This window comes from Petaurus breviceps, unplaced genomic scaffold (genome assembly GCF_028583685.1).
Source record: "Petaurus breviceps papuanus isolate PSGF00001 unplaced genomic scaffold, PetGlider_PUasm1.0 90752, whole genome shotgun sequence".
Taxonomy (NCBI): Eukaryota; Metazoa; Chordata; class Mammalia; order Diprotodontia; family Petauridae; genus Petaurus; species Petaurus breviceps.
In genome coordinates this window covers 254344-276927 of record NW_027187336.1, presented here as the reverse complement: position 1 = coordinate 276927, position 22584 = coordinate 254344, and the positions used below count along the sequence as shown (strand labels likewise).

General features: G+C 40.7%; 1 protein-coding gene and 1 long non-coding RNA gene across 2 annotated transcripts in view; one reads left to right on the top strand and one right to left on the bottom strand.

The window, feature by feature from the left end:
* Positions 1–22584, bottom strand: part of SCTR (secretin receptor) — a 91441-nt gene that overhangs the window by 1747 nt on the left and 67110 nt on the right. Inside the window, exons 5-12 of the mRNA XM_069067761.1 lie at positions 19941–20038; positions 17420–17552; positions 15426–15579; positions 12774–12834; positions 10753–10822; positions 7235–7326; positions 6773–6899; positions 1943–1984 (exon numbers count right to left, since the gene is read on the bottom strand). Of these exons, the coding sequence (XP_068923862.1) occupies positions 1943–1984; positions 6773–6899; positions 7235–7326; positions 10753–10822; positions 12774–12834; positions 15426–15579; positions 17420–17552; positions 19941–20038 (777 nt within the window). The remainder of the gene's footprint in view (positions 1–1942; positions 1985–6772; positions 6900–7234; positions 7327–10752; positions 10823–12773; positions 12835–15425; positions 15580–17419; positions 17553–19940; positions 20039–22584) is intronic.
* On the top strand, positions 14792–20012 carry LOC138146082 (uncharacterized). The gene is made up of 3 exons (XR_011164382.1): positions 14792–14881; positions 17355–17515; positions 19882–20012. It is a non-coding gene; the product is annotated as an uncharacterized lncRNA (long non-coding RNA).

Sequence of the window (22584 nt, the reverse complement as noted above, 5' to 3'; positions counted from 1 at the left end):
AAGAAGAGCATCTTCTAACCAACATGATTCACAGGTATATTTCACACTCATTCTCAGCTGTCCCCCTTTACTCCTGCTGTGCCACAAGCCTGAAACCCTCTTCCCTTCCTTCGTGGCTATTCACTCCAGTCCTTCAGGAGAATGTAAGTTCCTTGAGGGCCTGACCTTTTCTCTTTTGCCTTTGTATCCCCAGTACTCAGAATAGTGCCTAGCAAATAGCAGTGCCTAATACATGTTTGTTGACTGATTACTATTCTTTCATGGTCCAGCTCCAATCCCACCTTTAGCCTACCTCTCTCTCTCTCTCTCTCTCTCTCTCTCTCTCTCTCTCTCTCTCCTGTACTCCTTTGGCATGTCTAGTCTGTGTCACCCATTTAAGAGTAAACCCCATATTGTCTTAGAACTAAATGCTACGTTATCTTATGAGAGATGGATTTTTTTCTCTCTAAACAAATTTGCCACAACTCATACTTTCAAATAAGTGTTACACCCATCAGTCACCTTTGAAGTACACTTATTCCAATGATGCTGCTCTTTGGAATCTCCTTACAGACATTCTTTTGACTGTCCTCCATGGTGGTGACACATCTTTCTCCTTTAAGGAAAACTTGACTTTTTGGAAATTTCCAAAATTTTTTTGGAAAAGGCTCAGAACAAAAGCCTAATGAATAAAGTAAGCTAAGAAATGCAGGTTTTGTTCAAAAACAAAGTAGAACTATGAAGCAATGAGACCCTATCTTTTGTGGATCATAAATGAACTCTGAAAGTCATCCCAAAGAGGGGTTCTGACCCATCTTAAACCAACTTACAGTTGGAATAACAATTCAGTCTTCTTGATCCCAAGGGTATGCTGGTAAAAGTTGAACACCAGCTTTTATTGGGAGAAAAAAAATGTATACATGACACACTTTAAAGTTTAATGTGCATTTTTAACATTTTCTCTGTCACTTTCTGTAGTTTAGATGATCACCAAAACTAAGCACTGATTTGCAATGTTTGCTGATTTTTAGGTGTAAATGCTTACACTGAAAATTAAACAATCAACTCTCAACAGCCCCTTCAAGTTGGCTCCAGAACACCCCTCCCTGCACTTCTAAAAACTGACCACTTTGAAGAGGAAAATAGAAAATTTTGACATTCACTCTCTCCCCTCTGTCCAACTAAACTACCAGCTCATCGAAGGCAAGGACCGCATCTTATACAGGCTTTACAAAAGCCCAAATAAAGTTGCCCTAATATCCTTTCATGGTAATATCATATAAATGAACCCCAAGCAAAGAGTAGAAAACCACCTCTGTAATATAATTTATAACACTGTTTCCTGTCTCTACTATTTTTCTCTCATGCAGAGTTCTACCCAACACAGAGTAGGGGACACAGCAAGAAGTTAACAAGTAATTGATGAATTATTGGCATACCCTCCAAACCATCTCTCCATTCCAGGGGATCAGTGAGGGAATAGGAGAAATTGCATTGATTACTGATTCTACAATCAACACATGGGGAGATGAGAAGTTTCAAAACCCACTCTGAATACCGTGGTATATCCTGGAATAGGCCAGTTAGCATAGAGGCAGGGGTGACCAACCTGACCAACCCCTCTGGCCAATACCTCTGGGGATTTAAGGGAATCTGATATTTTCTTCTCATGTTTCCTTTCTTCCTAGGTTCTCAAATATCATCTTTGGTAGAAGCCAAAGGACATAACCTGACACATCCAAAAGAGGTCAAGGCAGTTATAAACTATGTCCTACTCAAAGACTAGAACAGGCTGGCAGTTGGCCTGAAACTGGACAGGCTCCAGGCCCCTTTTCCTCTGGGTTTGTCCCAAGGTCTCCTGCCCCCTGGCACCAACCCATTCCAGGCATTCCTCCAAGGTACCTTTTCTTCCCTGTACTCAAAATCTTTGACTCTAGTTCTAAAGTATTATGTGAATACCTACCTCTCCATTGAGGAAGCAGTAAAGGACAGCCACCACCAAGCCCTGCCAAGGGAAAGAGCCGCAGGGTTAGACTGTAGAAAGACAACCTGACTGGCCCAATCTAGAACTCCCTGACAAGTTTATCCCAGGGCAGGAAAGGTAGATTTCTCCATGGGAAGCATCCTGGTACAGGGGAAAGAACACTGGTTCTGCAAAAGGACAGGGTCTAAGTTCTAGCTCTGATGCTTACTACCTATGTAATCCAGGCAAGTCACTCACCTGCCCCAGGCCTCAGTTTTCTCATCTGTAAAATGGCCTCTTTGGTCCATGGCAGCTCTAGACTTCAGATCCCATGATCTGCTATGCCCTCTAACCTTCCATTTCCATCCAAAGGACACGAGGCTGCCACAGGCACCCAAACACCTCATGCGCCAAATTTCTTTGAGAGACAACATGGTCAATGTCATGAATGGAGAGCAATATTTGGAAGATCTGGGTTCAAATCCTGCCTCCAATACCTACTAGCTGTAGGACCCCTGGATAAGTCATTTAACCTTTTAGAGTCTCAATTTCTTCTTTTTTAAAAGGGGGATAAATAATATGTGGAAATTAGGGTTATTTTGAAATTCAAATGAACTAATGAATCAGATATAATTTAAATTATTATAATTTTACAAAACTATTGGAACTCAGAGTATATTTTTCAGTGCTACTCTCTACTCAGTGCATTTTTATATCCTCTTCCCCAAACACCTGAAATACAAAATATCTCCCTATGTCTCTCTTCTTCATTAATCCATGCCCTGTCCTGTCCTTCAAATCCTCACTCCAGACTCAGCTTTCTCTACAAAGCCTTCCACTGATTTATCACACCCCACAATGTCCACTCCTTTCTCATTTGTGTCAACACTTTCATCTTCTTTTTACATATTTATTAGTCCCTTGTAAGCAGTCTTCTTATCTACTGAGACTGTAACAGCTGAAGACTTCAGTCTCTTCTATTGCATTTAGTCCTCTCTACAAAATCTTCCCTCAATTACCAGCCACCTTAGTGTACAGAAGTTAAATATACTCCCAACAGTGAGTGTAAACTTCATGCTACGGATTGACTCTGTCTGTGCTGGGATTCCCAGGGCCAGCCTGTGGCAGAGCTTTCCTTTAGAGACTCCATTTCCAGTCTGGGTGATTCTGGCCCTTTAACAGCAGGTGCACAATGCCCTCTTATTGCTTCCTGGCTGCCCATTTTCCCGTTAACCATTACAGCCTTTCTTGGACATGTAAATACTCTGCTTAGCACTTCCCAGTTAGGGATATAGTCTTGAGACAGCCAATTTACAGCTCTCAACAGTTTCAGCAAGCATAAGTCACCAAAATCTGCCAACACCCAAACATTACCAACAATCTTTGAAAAATGTCAAATTTTATGAAGACTACAATACTACATTCAGAAACAGATACAACAAAAGGAATAAATGTAGGCACAGTGTTTAGACACATTTATCCTCTAGCCAACAGGCTTTTTGGAAGATCCCTCACACTAAGTTTATTTATGAGTACACTGACTTATCCAAACAGATAACAAAGGCCAATAAATAAAAGTGTATTTCCTTTATTTAAAAAAAAAAATAGATCCCTATTACCTCCTGAGTAAAGCTCAAGTCTCTTTGACTAGCATTCAAAGCCCCTCACAATCTGGCACCAATTTATCTTTCCAACTTTATCTCATATTATTTCATTCCACCCAATATATTCTCCAATCAAACTGAACTCTTCCCTGTACCTGAAACCTAACTCATGCTGTTCTCTATGCCTAGAATTCCCTCTTTTCCCTTTGCCTATTGAATTCCTACTCAGACTTTAAAGTCCAGCCCAAATGTCACCTTGTCTCAGAATTCCCCAATTTTCCATGTCTTTAACAAACTTTCCTCTGAGATTTGCATAGCCTATCGTTTTATATCTGTTTAGTGCATTTATCATAGAATTGTGTATTTTATAATTATCAGTATTGGTATAATTCTCCTATTAGACTGCAGGCTCCATGAGGGTAGGAATCCAATATTTTGAAACTTTGTATCTTCCTGTTTCTAGCACAGTTCTCTGCAACAGTAGGCACTTAATGAATGTTTATTAATGTTGGGCAGAGTACTATGTTTTGTATCTCTCTCTTCATTCTGTCCTCCCTCCCCTATTCCCTTCTCTCCATAAAACCAACTCTTATCTGTCACAAAGGAAGAAAATATTTTATAAATTAATTCACATTAAGGCTTTAAATATAATTTTTTTTTGGAGGGCAATTGGGGTTAATCGACCTGACCAAGGTCACACGGCTAGTTAGGTGTCTGAAGCTGGAGTTGAACTCAGGTCCTCCTGACTCCAGGGCCGGTGCTCTATTCACTGTACTACCTAGCTGCCCCTTTAACATAATTTTTTAAACTACCCAATTAAATTAGAATTTGTAGCTTAACAAGAGATGAAGCTAAGACCAAAGAAATGACTGTTCAGTAGAAATTTGAATGTCAGCAACAGGTCAACAGTGAAGAAGATATTTGGGGCAAAAAGTTTTGCTGGTGACCCTTAAATCACCCTTAATGAAGGTTTTTCCCTAGTTCAAATACATATAAGGCTAGACCTGCTTGCTACTTCAATCGCCTATCCCTCCAACAGTGCTCATCCTGGCCAGGAGAGGGTGGGAAGCCAGGGCCAGTGAAAAAGTAGCCTGCTTACTCAGTTTTTTCCTAGTTGTACAGTCATTAGCCTCAGAAAGAAGTGACCTTATATAAGCAAATTTGAAAGCTCATTTCTTTTCATGTGAGCTGTCAGTAAAAGAAAAAAGTCTTATGAAAAATTCAGAAAGTACTTTTTGTTTTGCCTTTGATGAGTCACACACATGAAAAGTAGCTGAGTGGACTTAACTTGGGCTTTCAGAATGACTGACCACAAACCACGACTTTAGGAAAATAGGAAGTCTCAGTCCATGAGGAAATGTGGTGGAAAAAGCCCTGTGCTGGAAGCTTAGAAACCTGGGTTCTCATCCTGTTTCTTGTCACTGACTAGCTCTAACTGTGTGACTCAGGGTCCATCATTCCAGCTCTCTCCTGGCCTCTTCTTTCTCAGGGGCCATCTGCCCTGCCTTCTTCTCCCAGGGATATTACAAGGATCCAATGAACTTTGAACAGAAGTACTTTGGAACATTAAAAAGTACCAGGCAATGTTTCTTTTCATGATAAAAATTCTCAGGGAATTCCATGACTCCTACAATGGGGCATCATGGAAACACAGTCACCTGAGTTTTTTTTATTTGTTTTTGCAAACAGGGATACAAGGAAGACGCAGATATAGAATGTTAACAAAAATAGCACTGACAATGCTTATACTCCAGCATCTAGAAACTACAGAGTTTCACACCTAGTAGAAAATTGATAATTTTAAAATAGTGGTCCTTTTGATGAAAAATGCTACCCATCTCCAGAGAAAGAACTGAAGTCTGATTACAGATTGAAGCATACTATTTTTCATTTACTTTATTTTTTCTTGTTTTTTATTTTGGTTTTGGTTTGTGTCTTCTTTTACAACATGACTAATATGGAAGTGCTTTGCATGATTGTACGTGTATAACATATCAAATTGCTTACTGTCTTAGGAGTGGGGAGGGGAGGAGGGAAGAAGAGAATTTGAAACTCAATTTTTCAAAATGAATGTTGAAAACGGTTTTGACATATAATTGGGAAAAATAAAATATTAGTAAAGCAAAATTACTAGGTCTGACCATAATAAATAAATGATGAAAAATTGTTTTTACATCTAATTGGAAAAAAATTAAAATTTTTAAATAGAAAAAAATAGTGGTTCTACCCCTCTACTCCTAACCTGCTCCCTAGGCAGCTGTACCCCTGGTAAGCAGCTTCCCGACACTGATTTCATCTTGTCCTAACGTCTCTGTTTCCCCTACACCCCATCCCTATAGGGATGTGAGTTCTATGGTTTCTTCCTCACCCTCAATACTGAACTTGTTATTAAAAGTTGGTTTAAGGATGTATTTTATACTACTTGCCTTGGATGCTAAGAATGCTAGTCAGGACTCTAGGTAGATGATTTTGACCTCCTTCTGTTTGAGTGACAATAAATAATGCTGATCAGGGAGAAATCTATCCTTCTAACCCAAATATACTCCTTTTTTTTTTTGAGGAGGGAAGGCAAGACAATTGGGGTTAAGTGACTTGCCCGAGGCCACACAGCTAGTAAATGTGTCAAGTGTCTGAGGCTGGATTTGAACACAGATCCTCCTGACTCCAGGGCCAGTGCTCTATTCACTGTACCACCTAGCTGCCCCCACCCCAAACCCCCAAATATACATACTCCCAAGGATACTTAGGATCATAGAATCCTAGATCCAGAGCTTGAAAAGATCATAAAGATTTTCTAGTCCACACCTTATTTCATAAATGAAGAGACTGAGGTTCAAAACCATAAAAAAACACAGTGCATCCAAGATTCAGTCCCATCTCTTATTGCTTAGGCTCAGTGCCTTCCAAACCAAGCCATGTTCTGGGAATTCTTATGAAGGCTCTTGCCTGTCACTGTGCTGTTATTTTTCCTGGGGTTCTTAAGCTGGGGTCTTTGAACTTGGTTTTTAAAAAAAGAATGTATTTTGATAACTATTTTTCAATATGATTGGTTTCCTTTGTACTTCTATGGAATTCATTTTGTGCATTTAAGAAAGGGTCCACTAGATTGCCAAAGGTGTCTCACACACACACACACACACACACACACACATGGTTAAGAACCCCTGTTCTAACAGGAAATAGGTCTTTCTCTTGCAGCTTAAGATTCACATTCTCTGAAAATTACCTGAAATGAACCAAGTGCCAATTCAAAAAACAGTTTTATCTCCACGGTATCTTCAGGGTAAAGAGCAAAGACAATATAGTGTATACCAAAGAGGGGGATCAGCAGAAGGGTGGATTTGGCCAGCCGCCTGTGAATGGACATTGAATGACATGAGAACAATATGTGAGCTCCAGTCTGACCCCTTCAAGGCCCAGATCAATCCCACCTACTCCAGAAGGCCTTCTTTGAATGTATGTGTGACAGTGTGTGTGTGTGTGTGTGTGTGTGTGTGTAAAATAAGTGGTGGTAGTAATGATGAAACAATCTGTAAACTTTTCTTTTAAAGACTATAAACTTTTTGAGGGCTGGGATGATGACCTTTATTTCCCTCTTATTCGCCCACAGCACCTGAGCACAGAACCAGAATCAGAGGGGATGCCCATCAATTAGCATTAAGTCTTTGACAACAAGAGCCCCACCTACTTGTAATGGCTCATGTCATTTCCTCTCATTTCTGGAGTTTTGAGCTTTTTCATTAGAATCCTTAGAATATTCACAAAAAGGATGAAGTTAACCTGTAAAAGCAAAGGAAGATAAGTGTCAAAGATAAGCAAGGATGCTTAGATGGTGGTCCTCCACCACCTCTTATATAGCTAAACTACCCTCTTACCCCTGCAAAGGCAGCTCAGTATAATAGACTGCATTTCATAAAGACCTGGGCTGAAATCTTGAATGATATTTATGGACCTGCTGAATGACCATAGTCAAAAGATCATAGATTTAGAACTGGAAAAAAATTTAGAGGCCATCAAGTCCAGCTCCTTTATTTTACAGACTGGAGACTGAGGCATGACTTTTTTTTTTTAAGTAACTTGCACAGAGTGTCTGAGGCAGGATTTAAATTCTTCCTAGCTATAAGTCTAGCATGCTATCCCACTATATCGCCCAAGCTAAGTTTTTATAATTTGTAAAACTTACCTATCTGTGCATTTATTCTTGAGACAGCATGGCATATTAGGGATGGGTGGAACAATAGAAAAAATACTGGATTTGGAGTCAAGGAGACCTGAGTTCAAATCTTGGCTTTATCACTTACGATTTATGCTGGCTTGGACAATGTACTTGGCCTTGCTGGGCCTTAATTTCCTCACCTGTAAAATGAGTAGTTGGATGAGATGAATACTAAGGTTCATCTCTAACCTCTAACACCAGGGCTAAATCTATGGCATGACAATGCTGTAAGTCTGTGCCCTCTTTCTCCTGAGATAGCTGAGTGAGGGGAATTTGGGGGAAGGAATGGGTGGTAATAGTCCTGTGAAGGGAGTGCCTGAGTATACTTCACTGGAATGTGAAAGACAGCAGGCTGGGGAAGTGGTCAGGAGCCTAGACACATCTTTCTCAAGGTTCTGCCTCCCTGCTTCACAGGAGGCCTAATGATGCCATACCTTAGCACAAATTATCAGCAAGTGCCAATAAAATGTAGGGTGTTCCAAAAATCTTAGTGCAGCTTTAAGCTATCAAAGCTTAAGCTGTTTAAAAATAACTTAAACACTTGAGTCTTAAGCTATTTAAACATCTATAGTAAGTTATTAAAGCTTAGAACTGCACTTAAACTTTTGGGATACCCTGTAAAGCAATAATTACTAACAGGAAGGAAATAAATACTACAAGAAGGAAAGGAACAAACATTTATTAGGGCATCTACTATTAGGGCATCTACTATGTGCTGGTTACTGTGCTAAGCACTTTGCGAATATTAACTCACAATAACTCTGTGAAGTAGGCACGACGATTGTCCCTGTTTTACAACAGAGTAAAGTGAGGCAGATAGAGGTTAAATGACTTACCTAAGGTCACACAGCTTGTCTGAGGCAGGATTTCAGTTCAGGTCTACCTGACTTCATCCTCAGCTCTCTATCTAGGTAACAAAGTGCCTACCATGTACCAAGCATTATACTAAGCACATTTAGAATTATTATCTCAGTTGATCCTCATAACAACTCTGGGAGGTAGGTGCTATTATTATTATTATTCCATTTTACAGATGAGGAAGCTGAAGCAAACAGTGGTTAAATGTCTTGCCCAGTGTCTGAAGCTGAATTTGAACTTGGGTCTTCCTGAGTCCATCTCCAGCACTCTAGCCACTGTTCCACTTAGTCGTCTCTAAACATGGAGATAATATAGTACAGGGCAACTAGATGTTGCAGTGGATACAGAACCAGGACCAGAGTGAGGAGGACCTGAATTCAAATCTGGCCTCGGACTCTTACTAGCTGTGTGACCCTGGGCCAATCATTTAACTCTGCCTCAGTTTCCTCATCTGTAAAATTAGCAGGAGATGGAAGTGGCAAACCACTACAGTCTCTTCGCCAAGAAAACCCCAAATGGGGTCACGAGTTGGACGTGACTGAAAGGACTGAACAACAATATAGTAATTAAGGTCTACAAGGCACTCTATCATAAGAACACTGTGAAGTAAGGACAAGAGAATCAATGTGACTCAGGAGATGGAGCACAAGGGTCCAGAGTCAGGGAGATACAAATTCAACTTCTTCCTTAGGCAATTATTACTTGTGTGACCATAGACAAATCATCTAAACTTTCAGTGCTTCAGTTTCCTCATCTGTAAAATGAAGACAATAATAGCACTCGCCTTACAGTGTTGTTGTGATAAGACCACATCAGATATTGTACATAAAGTACTCCATGGGGCTTAAAGTGATATGTGAGTAAGAACTATTATTATTATTATTATAAATATTATCCCCCTTTTATAGACAGGAAAACTGAGGCTTGTATAGGTTCATACAAGTAAAAGGTCATCCCACAGCTAGTATTAGAGCTAATTAGGATTAGGACTCAGAATGGGGTCTTCCAACATTAGGTCCAGTGCTCTTTCCACCTCACCAACCTTTCAGGGCTAAAGAAACTTAAGGAAAGAAGCAGAATTCAGCAGGACAGGCCTCTGACTCCAAGTCCAGCAGTCTTCCTCTTGTCCCACCCATACCACCTTGCCTTACTATTTTAAGGATAACAAGAGCTAGCATTTATAGAGCACTTTAAGGTTTAAAAAGAGCTTAACAAATATAATCCATCTTTGTAATAAACACACAATCCTCTAGAAAGTTTTCTAAGGGGATTTCTTGCTGGTGATTGCAGAGGAAAAGAGAAGGGAAAGTTACAAAATTACAAGATATCTTTGAAAAGATAACCCAGATCTTCCATGAGAAAACCAGATGGAACTAGTCTTGACTTCCCAAAGACATTCACTGACCTCTTTAATCTCGGTTCTCCCATGAGTCAGCCTGGCCAAGGTTTTTCACTAGATCCCTTTCACAATGGAGGGGCCCCTTCATGGGTTTTCAGAGGGAATTGTTTCCTCCTGAATCAAGTTCCCTCCATGTGTGTCTTTGCCCAGGAAGTCATTTCCAACAAAGAAACACATGAAAACCCAGTCATCAATGCTCCTCTCAATATCGAAAGTAAATGAGTAGTTAATTCTTTTCTAAATACTCACAAAGCACATTTAGCTGAATGTATTCTGTCTCTAGGAACTACAAAGATTATATCTATTCCTTCTTCCATATGAAAACCCTTCAAATATCTAATAATGAATATCATGGCTCTAAGTCTTCTCTGTTCCAGGGCTAAACATACCCTGGTCCCTTATGACATGGTTTTCAGACCCTTCACTATTCCAATTGTCCTTCTGGATAGATTCTTAAGAGGTGGTGTCAAGCACTGACTTCCATCTGGCCTCCAATTCAAACCCTCCTTTTGTTCCTTTAGGTCCCCTGACCCTTATAAGCTTTACAATACTTAATATGTGTCTTCCCTAGACTGGAACCATTCTGAGTAAGAATAATTCCTCTTCCATGTAACAGTCCTTCAAACACTGGACCCTCCTTTCAGTCAGCCTAGGCAGCCTGGCAGATTTACCCCAGTATCCTGCCTGGGCCACCTCATCCCCGAGTCAGTCTCCAAGGAGGAAGGCAACTCACCAGGATGGACACACTTATAGGTCCCCGAATGATCCACCAAATGGATGGTTTGGCATTAATGTCCCAGCATCTAAAGGAAGCACACAGTTGAGGCTGATGTAGATGGCTGTTATTGTATTCATTGTCAGACTAAGACCGATGAGGAAAGAATAGGTTTCACAGAATAATAGATTTGGAATTGGAAGGCATTTGGATATGAGTTAGAAGGCATCATTGTACAGCTGAGGGAATTTAGAACTGCAGAAGTTGAATGATTAGCCATAGTGGCTAGGGTCAGGATTCCAACTTAGTTCCTGGGAAAGGAAGGAAGGAAGGAAAGAAGGGTTTGTTAAGCACCTACTATGTGCCAGGCACTCTGCTAAGCACTTTACAAATATTATCTCATTTGATCTTCACAACAACCCTGAGGTAGGTGCTATTACGTGCCCACTTAACAGTAGAGGAAAATGAGGCAGACAGCAGTTAGGTTCAGAGTCACCTAGCTGGTAAGTATCGGGGGCTGGATTTGAATTCAGGTCTTCCTGACTCTAGGTCCAATGTCCTAGCCACTGTGCTCCATAGCTACAAGTTTATCAGTCTTTCCTTTACAACATACAGTTTCCCCCAAATTGCTCCTCCATGCCAAATGTGGAACATTTCTGTGGCCCTGAGGCTTTGTGAAGCTGTCTGAACTGGAAGCTGTGGAATCAGCCTGGCAGTACCCCAAACACTGAGTACTCAACTCATTCTTGTGGGCACTGAGAGCTTTCCAGCTGAAGAAACTAGAAGTTAGGATTGAATGGCAGGCAGCATAGCTGAGGGGCTGAAATGCTGTATTTGGAGTCAGGGAGATCTGGGTTCAAGTCTCATCTCTGACACTTACAAGCTTCTCTTTCCTTAAGTGTAAACTGGGAATAATAACTACACCTACCTCATGGGGCTATTATGAGGATCTAATAAGATACACAATCATCTTTTTTTTTATTATTATACTACGTTATGGAAATGCTTATTTTAGTCCATAAACTTAAAAATAAATAAATGAAAAACAAAACAAAAGATACATCAAGGACCTTGACCTTGACCCATCTGACCTCAGCTCTAGTGCAGGAACTTCTTGGCTGTAACTTTCCCCTGCTCCCTGAACCAGGGAAAATTCTGTCAGGCCCCAAGAACCTGGCTCACTCATGGCCCTTGAAGGGGCCCAGAGAAGCCATTCACAGCTGAGTGCATTTCAGTGATGGGGACAGAGTCAAGATTTCTGCACAGCAGGTGTTCTCAAACTTGCTAATCATAGGACACCCTCCACTCCCATCTCCCCTTTCCTTGCCATCCTACCAGATTGCCTCACATTGCCACTCCTCCACCCCTCCGAAATCCCTAAAAGAATCCAAGGTTGGTCATTCAGTCACTGCCACTAACAAATAACTATGCCAACTGCAATCTCCCTCATGGCATCACAAGAATCTTAAAAGCCTAGATGGGGAAGGAGGGGTGCAGAGGGAGGACTCAGTAGGAGATGGAGAAACCTAGCCTTTAGTTTATTAAAGCCAGAGTCAAGCAAAATATTTGCTACAAGAGATTTTTCTTTTTCCTTCTTCCAGTGGGTGGGAGGGAGGGAGAGAAAATAAATGTTTGCTCACTGAAAAATAAAATAGGATTAAGAAAAGAAAATCACTGAATGACTATTTGAAGTTCCGCAACCCAGGTTTTCCCTCTGGCATTGCAGCCTATTTTAAAAATCAGCTAAGAAGGGAGAATGAGAAGAGAGCCCAGAAATGGAAGGAAGGTGGCCCAGCCCATTCACAGAACTCTGTCACCACTTCCAAACAAGTATTTGGAGTCTCACAGCTCAGGTTTCCAAGGACATATCAGAGTCCTCCTATCTCCTAACATCCTCCTCCCTCCTCCCTCCACTCCAATTTGAGAAATATGGCTCTCCTTGGAAGCACCCTTAAAGCCTCCTTTCTGAATGCCAAAGCACTGAGTTGTAGCAAGCACGGCCCCTTCATCTCTTTTCTCAAACATGGCTGATAGCTTACCCATCATTTTCCAGAAAACGTCGAGTGATTGCCCATGGTATAACAAAAACTGCAGGGGAACCTGGGAGTTTAACAAAAAAAAAAATCATTTCTCAATGTACCTGCAGTGAACAGATCAGTCAGTTTCCCCATGTGTATCTATGATTTTGTTTCTGTCTCCATAGTAAACCCCTTTGCACCTTTTGGAGACCTCAAAGCAAATTATTTCATAGATTATTGGACTCTCCTAACAGCTTGACTGGAGGGTTTGAGGGATTTACCCTTTGTAGGGCCAGGGTTTAGTTCTTTTAGAAAATGAGCCAGTCCTAAGAGGATCCCTAGCGCCTTCTTATAATATGCACTTAATAAGTGCTTATTGATTTGTTGATACATGTTTGATGAAGGGAGAGGTTTGGGGCCCCTTGGACAATGAGGATATTTCTACTAGAGTGAATGGAGCAGAGTGTTAAACAGTGTAGAGAGCTAAGCCTTCTGAGTCAGAGCTTGGCACTATCAAGGCCAAAATAACTATGTATGTGTGTGTGTAATATTATAATTTATAATTTTTTTTAAGATATAAGATTTGTAAATATTATAATAGAACATAAAGCTGTAAGAAATCTTAGGGCCTATTTAATCCAATGCCCTCACTTTGTAAGTGAGGTAAAACTGAGGTCAGTCTTGTTAAGTGATTTTCCCAAGGTCACACAGGGAGTAAATAGCAGAGCCAGAATTTAAACCCAGATCTTTGGAATCCAAATCCAGCTTTCTTCCCACTATACAAAGCTAGCCCCCTTGAGTTTTATCCCCATAGGGACCACAAAACTTTGGATGGATCCTGAGTTGAAAGGGGTTAGAGAGAGGCCCCGTAGTCCAACCTCTTCATTTTAAAATGGGGAAACTGACACCAGGAAGAATGCAACTTGCCCAAGTTCACTGTGGTAATAAGCCTCAAAGGCCTCTGACTCCAGAGTCAGCTGTTTCCACCGCCATAGGCTGCTTTTCTATGGTCACAGTTGAGTTCTTCCCTCCATATCCCTTCTCCTACCTTCATAAATTCCCACCACCAGTCCTGGACAGCAATTCTGAACAGGAATCAAGGATCCGGGGAAAGATAACTGTACAGTTTGGCACAACTTCTTCCCCATGCAGCTGAATATCAGAACTAATAACTATGAGTGATAAGGTCATTGGTTGTACTACTTTGGGACTTCTCTGACTTGCTTCTCCACCATGCCTAAGCAGGTAAACTTCTCTACCCCACCCCCTTTGCAGCTTCCTATCATATTTTGTCTTCCTTCGTTAGATTGTAAGCTTCTTGAGGGTAGGAGATATCTTTCTTGTTTTTTCATATTTGTACCTCCAGGGTTTAGCACAGTGCCTGGCATATAATAGGTGCCTACTTACTATTCATTGAATTAGTTTGTATTTATCACACCAATGTTAATCCCTTGTATTAGTATGGCACTTTATATTTTTTGAAGCATATTTATATTTCATGTGCATAATTTTATTGTTATTTAGTCGTGTCTGACTCTGTGACCCCATTTGGGGTTTTCTTGGCAAAGATACTGGAGGTTTGCCATTTCCTTCTTCAGCTCATTTTACAGATGAGGAGATGGAGGTAAACAGGGTTAAGTGTGTACCTGAGGCTGGATTTTAACTCAGGAAGATGAGTCTTCCTGACTTCAGTCCTGGCACTCTATCCACTGTGCCACCTAGCTGCCCTTAATTTTATATTCTCCTCTAACAACAATGTGAGGCAAGTAGGGCCTCGATTTTTTGCATGTTGTCTCTCCCAAAGAGAATTTTAACTCCCTGAGGACAGAGACTGTCCTGTGCCTTTCTTTGTACCTGCAATACCAACCTGGCACATAGCAGCCACTTACATGCTTGTTAGTTGATTGATTGAATCATTATATTGGTCCTCCATATACTCTACACACCAAACTAGATTCCTTGCCATCCTTATACATGTCTCACATTTTTTTTGCCTGCAAATCTTTGCTTGCATGATTTCATATTTCTTGGAATTCTTTCTCCACTCTTCAGATGTTGAATACCTCCTGGTCCTTTAAAGTTCAATTCAAATGTCACCTCTTCCAAGAAGCCTTCCCTGACCCTTCCAGGTTAGTAATGACCATCCTTACTGCAAACCTCACAGAGCACTTTGCCCTCCCCCCCTTATTCATTTATCATGCATTATTTTGTATTGTAGTTCTTTGTTAGTGTCTATTTCCCTCCTAGAGTGTAATTCCATATAGGAAGTGACCATGTCCTAGCTAAATTTTTTATCTCTCCCACCATCTAGCAAAGTGCTTTGCACATAGGAAATGTTAATAAACATTCACTGAATTTAGAGTTTCATTAGAATTTAGATGAGAATTTTACATGAAAGAACAGTGAGAACATGGTTGAGGAGGTCAGTTGGAATTGGCTTTGAAAGTCAGGAGAGAGTTATAGAATCTCTGAGCTGGTATAGGCCTTAGAGATCACTAAGTCCAGTCCCCTCCTTTTACTGATAGGGAAACTGAGACTCACAGACATTAATTGACTTCCTAAGGTCACATAGGTAGCAGAGCTGAGACTAGAACCAGGATCTCCTGACTTCTAGTTCAGTGCTGTTTTATTCAACCACCTAGCTGAACATTTTATTGTTGCAGTGAAACATACCCCATCCAAAGATGATAAAGTATTGGAGAACCTTCTTTTCTGAGAAGAAGGAGATGACTAGAAGGGTATGCAGATAGAGGCCTTCTACTAGCAGCCAGCTGTAGTTGGTCAAAATGCAATACTGAAAGAAGATCATGAGGGTTTTACAGCCAACCTGAAGAGACAGAAAGACAAACTGAGCCACTGCCACATGAAGGAACAAGGAGGAGAGGCTGGTACAGAGATGGGGGGGGGTGGTAGTGGTCTGGGGCACAGCTCTAGATGGAGACTGGGTCTCTTCTGGATTGTGTCTACTCTTTTGTCAAATTCTCATTGGTGGAAAGACCAGAGTAGAAAGGAATTCTGGAGTGCAGACTTCTCTTGGAAATAAAATTCAGACTCCAAAAAACCCAATAACCCCACTGTCAGACCAAGAACTATATGCAGAAGTCCATTAACTGCAAAGGGAGACAAAGAATCACTGAATCACAGAGTGGGAGAGCTAGAAGGGAAATCTGAGAAAGATTAAAGGAAATACTGATTTGGTTAGGGATGATCAACTGTAACTTAGTCACTTTGCAGATACAGGAAAATTCAGGGTTTCCCTAGGGAAAAAAAGTGATGCAGGAGTAGGGAACCTGAGGCCTCGAGGCCACATGTGGCCCTTTAGGTCCTCAAGTGTGGCCCTTTTACTGAATCCAAACTGCACAGAACAAATCCCCTTAATAAAAGAATTTGTTCTGTAAAACTTGTACTCAGTCAAAAGGTCACACCCGAGGACCTAGAAGGTCACATGTGACCTCAGGCACCAGGTTTCCCACCCCTGACTAATGTCTCACAGGTGAGGGCAGGGCTAGGTCATCAGTTCAGTGCTTTTTCCTTTATTGTTCTGAGTTACTTTTGCTCAGGGAACTGTCTAGCTGGTAGAGACAACAGTCTTGAACCTAAGGGAGTCCCCAGTTGATAAGAGAAGACAATCTTTGTCCCCAAGCAACTTCTAGTCTCATAGAGGTCTCAGGACAAACCCACATGAAAAAGATGATAATATGTAAGAAAAATAAAAAGAGAAGTACAGATTCATATATCTGTTAGGTGCTTTATACAATAAACTATATATGCATATGATCAATGTTGGTAGGGGAAAGAATGAGGGGTGGGAGCAGGGGTACATTTTGAACAATTTCTCAAAAACAAACAAAAACCTTGAGGCAAATCAGTATTTTCTTTCATCTTTTCTCAGAAAATTATGTTAATAATAAACTTTGGAATGTCTGTGTTGGGGTTAAAACCTCTAGATTTGTCTTTGTAAATCTGAGAATAATAAAAATTGTAATAATTATTTATATTTAACCACCACTTATAAGTTTGAAAAGGGCTTTTATACATTATCTTATTTTATAAAGGAAATAAGCAAAGGACCAAGAAAGTCTGCTACAAAAATGGAAAGAAAGAAGGGTTGGATCTCATGGATTTGACTTGGTCATTGGATTTGAAAGACATAGGACCAATATTCCTTGGTAAATAGATTTGAATAGTAAAATATATAATTTATATCATAAATTATTAGGAACTTGGCAACATAGCTATTTTTGTACAGTAAGATTTAAAAAAAAATTAGGGTCCAGGAAGACAAAAGTTGAACTGAGGAAGAAGGATTAGCAGTTGATAAAATTATCTTTGTTTCTATTCCATATTTTGGTCTTGCAGGCCAAAAGTGTCAAACATATCATTCTCAGGTCACATCCAACACTCTTGAATGCAGCCCAAACCAGATTAAAATATTACAGGAAAATATTTAACAAAATAAATAAAAATACAATAAACATAGATAATATTAATCTGTAGTTTTCTAAGTCAATGCAGGGCAGGCAGCGATCCTTGTATGTGGCTTAGTAGCCCCCATTTCTATTTGAGTTTGACACCATTGATGTAGGCCTCCATTCTTTTCAGGGGCCAGCACTGTGAGAACAGTTCAACCCTTTCTTCAGACACCAACCGGAACTCCATTGGTTTACCATATAGTCATCACAGTGGGCAGCATCATTGGAGGAGAACAGCACTGCATCTTTGATGAGGTTGGACAAGGCCCTCAGGATGAAGGATACAAACAGGTTCATGTGGATGTAGTTCCTGGTACAGTGGAGTTTCCTGTGAAAGAGGAAATCATCTCTTAGAGCTGGAAGGAAACATAGAGGCTACTAAAGTCCAACCTTGTCATTTTATAGAGGAGGAAAATGCGGCCCAAAGAGGGAAAATGCCTTGTCTAAGGTCAAGGAGCTACTTAGGGGAAGAACCAAGGACACCCAACTCCCAATACTGTGTTCTTTTCTCTATCTCCATGCTGCTCCCAAACCCTGACTTATTCTAACAGTACTATAAATCCTAATTTCTATATAATTTCTCTTCCTTAAAAGTCTAAAGTGCTTTGACATCTCTTATCTTCTGCCTAGTTGGGAGGAGACAGATGTTATTTTCCTAATTTGACAGGTGTGGCCCAAGGAGAGAAAATGACCTTTCAAGGTCATACAATGAGTCAAGTTGGAGCTGGAGCTAATACCCAAGTATCCTGTTTCCCAAGGCCAAGACTCTGATGCCAAATATCCCTGGTCTGCATCTGGAGACAGGGTAGAAATAAAAAGGAAAGAGAACCTCAAGGAGAAAGGTGGTATTCTTAGGGATTGATATTATGAAGTATGTGACTATATATGACTGAGGCCCTTCAGAAATCCTGGGATCTCCCATCTACCCTTGTTGTACATGGCCTCATTCTGGCTCCTCTGATCCCTTCCCCCCTCCCCTAATCAGTTATCTCTTCTCTCCACGAAAGTAAGCAAACTGGCAGATTTAGCCCCAACTAGGGAAACTTGTGGCATATGAAAATCAAAATGTGTACTGACCAATGGTTGATTTTAGTTTCTATAAGTTCCTGCTTATGCAATCTCTGACCTTTAGGCACATGTTGTGCCTTTATATACAGATGCATTGCCCTTGTTCGATTTGGGGTCTGGCCACCCCCCTCCCCCCTCAGCAGTCCCAAGGAGCTAATAAAAATCCACTTTCAATTTCAATTTACCCTTGGGGGTCTCTTTTCTCATTTTTTTGGCATAACACCCCCAGAATAATTGTTCCTACCTAGACTATAGAAAAGAAGACTGCAAGGTAACTGAATAAAGGAACCATTTCCTAGACTGAGCAAGGGGGAGGATCTTTTCCTGAATGTTCCTAAAAGGAAAGGTCTTCTGAACTCTAGAAAACTCTCACAACCAAAGAGAATTTATTCTGATTCTTCCATTTGCTGATTATCACTACAAAATGAGGAGGGGAAGGGGGTGTCCACAATGACTAATATGAAACAAGAGGAAAATTCTATTCAGATTGAGATAGAGGCCATTAAATAATTATTGGGGGTAATGCAGATTTTCTTTCCTGATTTAAGTGGCTGGAAGAGATTTGAATGGCAGGGAGAAGCCAATTTGTAATTAAAGACTTGAAGATATCTCACAAAGCTCCATATGGGCAATTAAGAGACAGCTTTCTCTCTCTCTCTCTCTCTCTCTCTCTCTCTCCCCCCCCTCTCCCCCTCTCCCCCTCTTCCCCTCCTCTTCCCTTCTGCCCCCCAACCTCTTAAATCGGCTTCACAAGAAAGACACACTAATGCATTATTGATGGAGCTAAGAATGAACCCACCCATTCCAGAAAACAATTTTGAATTATACCAGGAAAGTCCCTAAAGTCACTAAACCATTCTTATCCTTTGGCTTGGCAATCCTGCTGAGGGGAGCATGTATCATTAATGTTGTCCCAGACAGAAAGGTTTGATACATACCAAAATATTTATAGCAGCACTTTCTGTAGTAGCAAAAAACTTGGAACTAAAGTGAGTACCCATCAGTCAGGAATGTCTGAACAAATGAAAGTGAATATAATAAGAGTTCTACTTAGCAGTAAGTAACAATGACTATGAGGAATTTAGAAAAGTGTGAGAAGACTATGTGAGGTAAACAGAACTAGAAAAACAATGTAAACAGAAATTATAGTAATAGAAGTGAAAACAACACTAAGTAGCTGAATTCAGATTAAGGGTAATAATTAATAGTGATTGCATAGGTGATGAGATATATACTTCCCTCTTCTCAATAGAGAGAATTACCTTTGTTGAATGAAATTAATGTTTTGGTTGGTTTTCATAGGTTTAGAAAGGACCTTAGAAATCATCTAGCCCAACCCCCTCATTTTACAAATGAGGAAACTGAGGCCAGGGAAGGTGAAGTGACTTTGCTAAGGTCACAAAAATAGTAAGCAGCAGAGCCAGGACTTGCCATGTCTTCTGGTCCTAAACTTAGAACTCTGTTCCACTGTACTAACAGGCTTTGCTTTTCTTTAAAGGAGGCTTCTACATGATAGCAGCAGGAGGGATATTGGGATGTATCTGTGATAAGAAAGGAAAAACTAAGAAAGGTTGTTTTTTTTTAATCAGCCCAAGGTCAGTACCCATCGAAAGCTGCCAGAAAATGAAGACTGGCAGCATCTCCTCACCGGAAGGTAATGAGAATGCCCAGAGCAATCAAGAGCATCACCAAGGAGGTGCTGTAGCCCACAGTGTACAGGACTTTCAGCTTCAGGAAGGAGGAGTGCTGAAAAGAGGAACAGACAGAAGTGAGCCCCATTCCCTGTACCTGAAACAACCCCTTCTGACCTGTTTTTCCAACTCATACTCATTCCACTCCTGCAAAACTCACCTTTGCCAGTAAGTCTTCCCATTCCAACCCAGCCCTCTCTAACCACTCTTTTCCCTTTCCAGACTCCAAGTCATAGAACCACAGAATTCTTAGAAGGACCTCCAGAAGGCAACACGTCTAATCTCCCACATAGTCAGGAAATCGTTTCTCCCCCACTATCATATCCCTGATAGATGGGATTCATCCTCAGCTTGAATATTTCCAGTAATGGGGAGTTCAGTCTATTGTTTGTTGTTCAGTTATTTTAGTCATGTCTGACACTTTGTGACCCTATTTTGGGGTTTTCTTGGCAAAGATTTTGGAGTGGTTTGTCATTTTCTTTTCCACTCATTTTACAAATGAGAAAACTGAGGCAAACAGGGGCAACTTGCTAATAAGTATCTGAAGCCAGATTTGAACTCATGAAGATGAGACTTAATGACTCCAAGCCTAGCGTTCTACTCACTGCACCACCTAGCTGTTCATTGTTGGTTTGAGCCCATCTGAAAAAAATTTCTCCAAGGTATATCGATTGTGCATTTGATAAGTACACCTTTTACCTCTTCATTTAAGTCACTGGTAAAATGTTGAACAGAAAAAGATCCTTCTATGATATCTCCCTTGCAGAATTAAGCTGCTGAGGATGAGATGGCTCCTCCATCATTAAGTACAGAGGATGAGGATATACTTGGAAGCAGGCCCCTTGTCTCATCCCCAGTAATACTTTCTTTAAGAAGGAAGGATCTGAACTTTCTCACAGTGCTAGGCAGCAGTAGGTTTAATGACTAGTGTCTGAAAAACTTCATTAACACCTACCAAATGAGAGGTTGCTACAATGTAGCACTGTTTCTAATAGTTAACACAAAACAATCAAGACTCATCAGACTTGTACAGACAGTAACTTCATAGCCATCAAAAGGGCTCACAGTGCCAGGTAAAGCATTTTTAATACCATTTTCATTATATCTAGCGGGTGAGACTCCCAAAACCATAAGTCTTAGAAGAAAGTCAATCTCTACCACAGAGTACCAGTTCTCTAACCACTAAACACCCAGGCAAAAATTTAAATATGAAATAAACAGCATTTTTACAATGTCACACAACCAATAAATAAGAAAATTTTAGTGAAACTTTAATGCTTTGTTTAGTGAAAGTTTAGTGAAACTTTGATACCAATGGTATCATTAATTAAATCAACTGGTTGATCTGTTAAATGGGAAAACCCTGCCGTCCAACCACAGCCTAGGAAAGAATTTAAGTAAGAAAGGAGAATCTTCCCTGGGTCCTAGAAATGCAAGGGCACCCCTCCTAAATAGAGAACCTCCCAGTTCCAAGTTTCCTTGGAACCTCTCAACTGTGAGTCCTCCAAGAGCTACTTCTAGATTCATGCTAGGGTAAGCAGCCACTCAGAACCAACAGCTTTGAGCCCCTACCAGTGTGTTTTCTTTATAAAGCAGTAAGTATTGATCACATGATCTCAAATTGCAGTGAGAACAAAAATAACTTTCTTGAAATAGAAATCACTGGGGATCAAGAAGTAGCAAGTGACAAATGGCACGAAGTTCATCAAAGGCAATCATCTCCCATGAGTCCCATGCCTCCCATGATTCAACTAGTCTTTTAGTAGTGCCCAAGGCTATGGGTTTCTGGTCCAGTGGCTCTACTAAAGCCACTGGCAATCTATGGAAATAGGGGTGGGTGTAGGACTTACCACAAATATACACAAAAAAAATTGTTTGTCAATGTCTGCATTGCCAATATTGGTTTCCATTAAGATTCTGAGATAAATATTAGGACTGACTCTGTTGCCACCACTCCCATGCAGATGGGGGCAGTCATCCAGGACTCTAAGAGCACAATCTCATTGAGTCCCAAGATGAGCATTAACAGGATTTGTGAAACCTCCCTAAAATGCAACAGTGATCCTTCTTCAGGGGAAATCTCAAAGTCCACAAAATCTTTGAAGGGACACAGTGAATCAAGCTATTTTTTTCTTCCTGTTTCTTCACAGTATTCTTTGAAACTTCTTTCCAGAGAAGAGTTATACCAATACCACTAGCAGCCTAGCTAGGGATAGGGGAAGGAAGGGTCCAAGACCAGTGAAGGTAGTGACTTCCTTTCCAGTCTCCAAAAGTTGTATTGGACTAGAATTCTATCTACCTGCTAACCCTCAAATACCTCTAGTCTAAAGATGCCTTCCTGATTACTCTCAATGGGGAGGATACACTTTAGTTTATACTCATCAGCCTAATCCCTTCCCACCAAATGGTGGTAATGAGAGAGACAGAGACAGAGAAACATATAGAGATAGAATGAGAAAGAGAGAGAAAGAAAGAGAGGTGGAATATGGGGGGGGGAAGGAAGGAGAGGAAAAGGAAGGAAATAAGGAAGGAAGGAGGGAAGAAAGGAAGGAAGGAAGGAAGGAAGGAAGGAAGGAAGGAAGGAAGGAAGGAAGGAAGGAA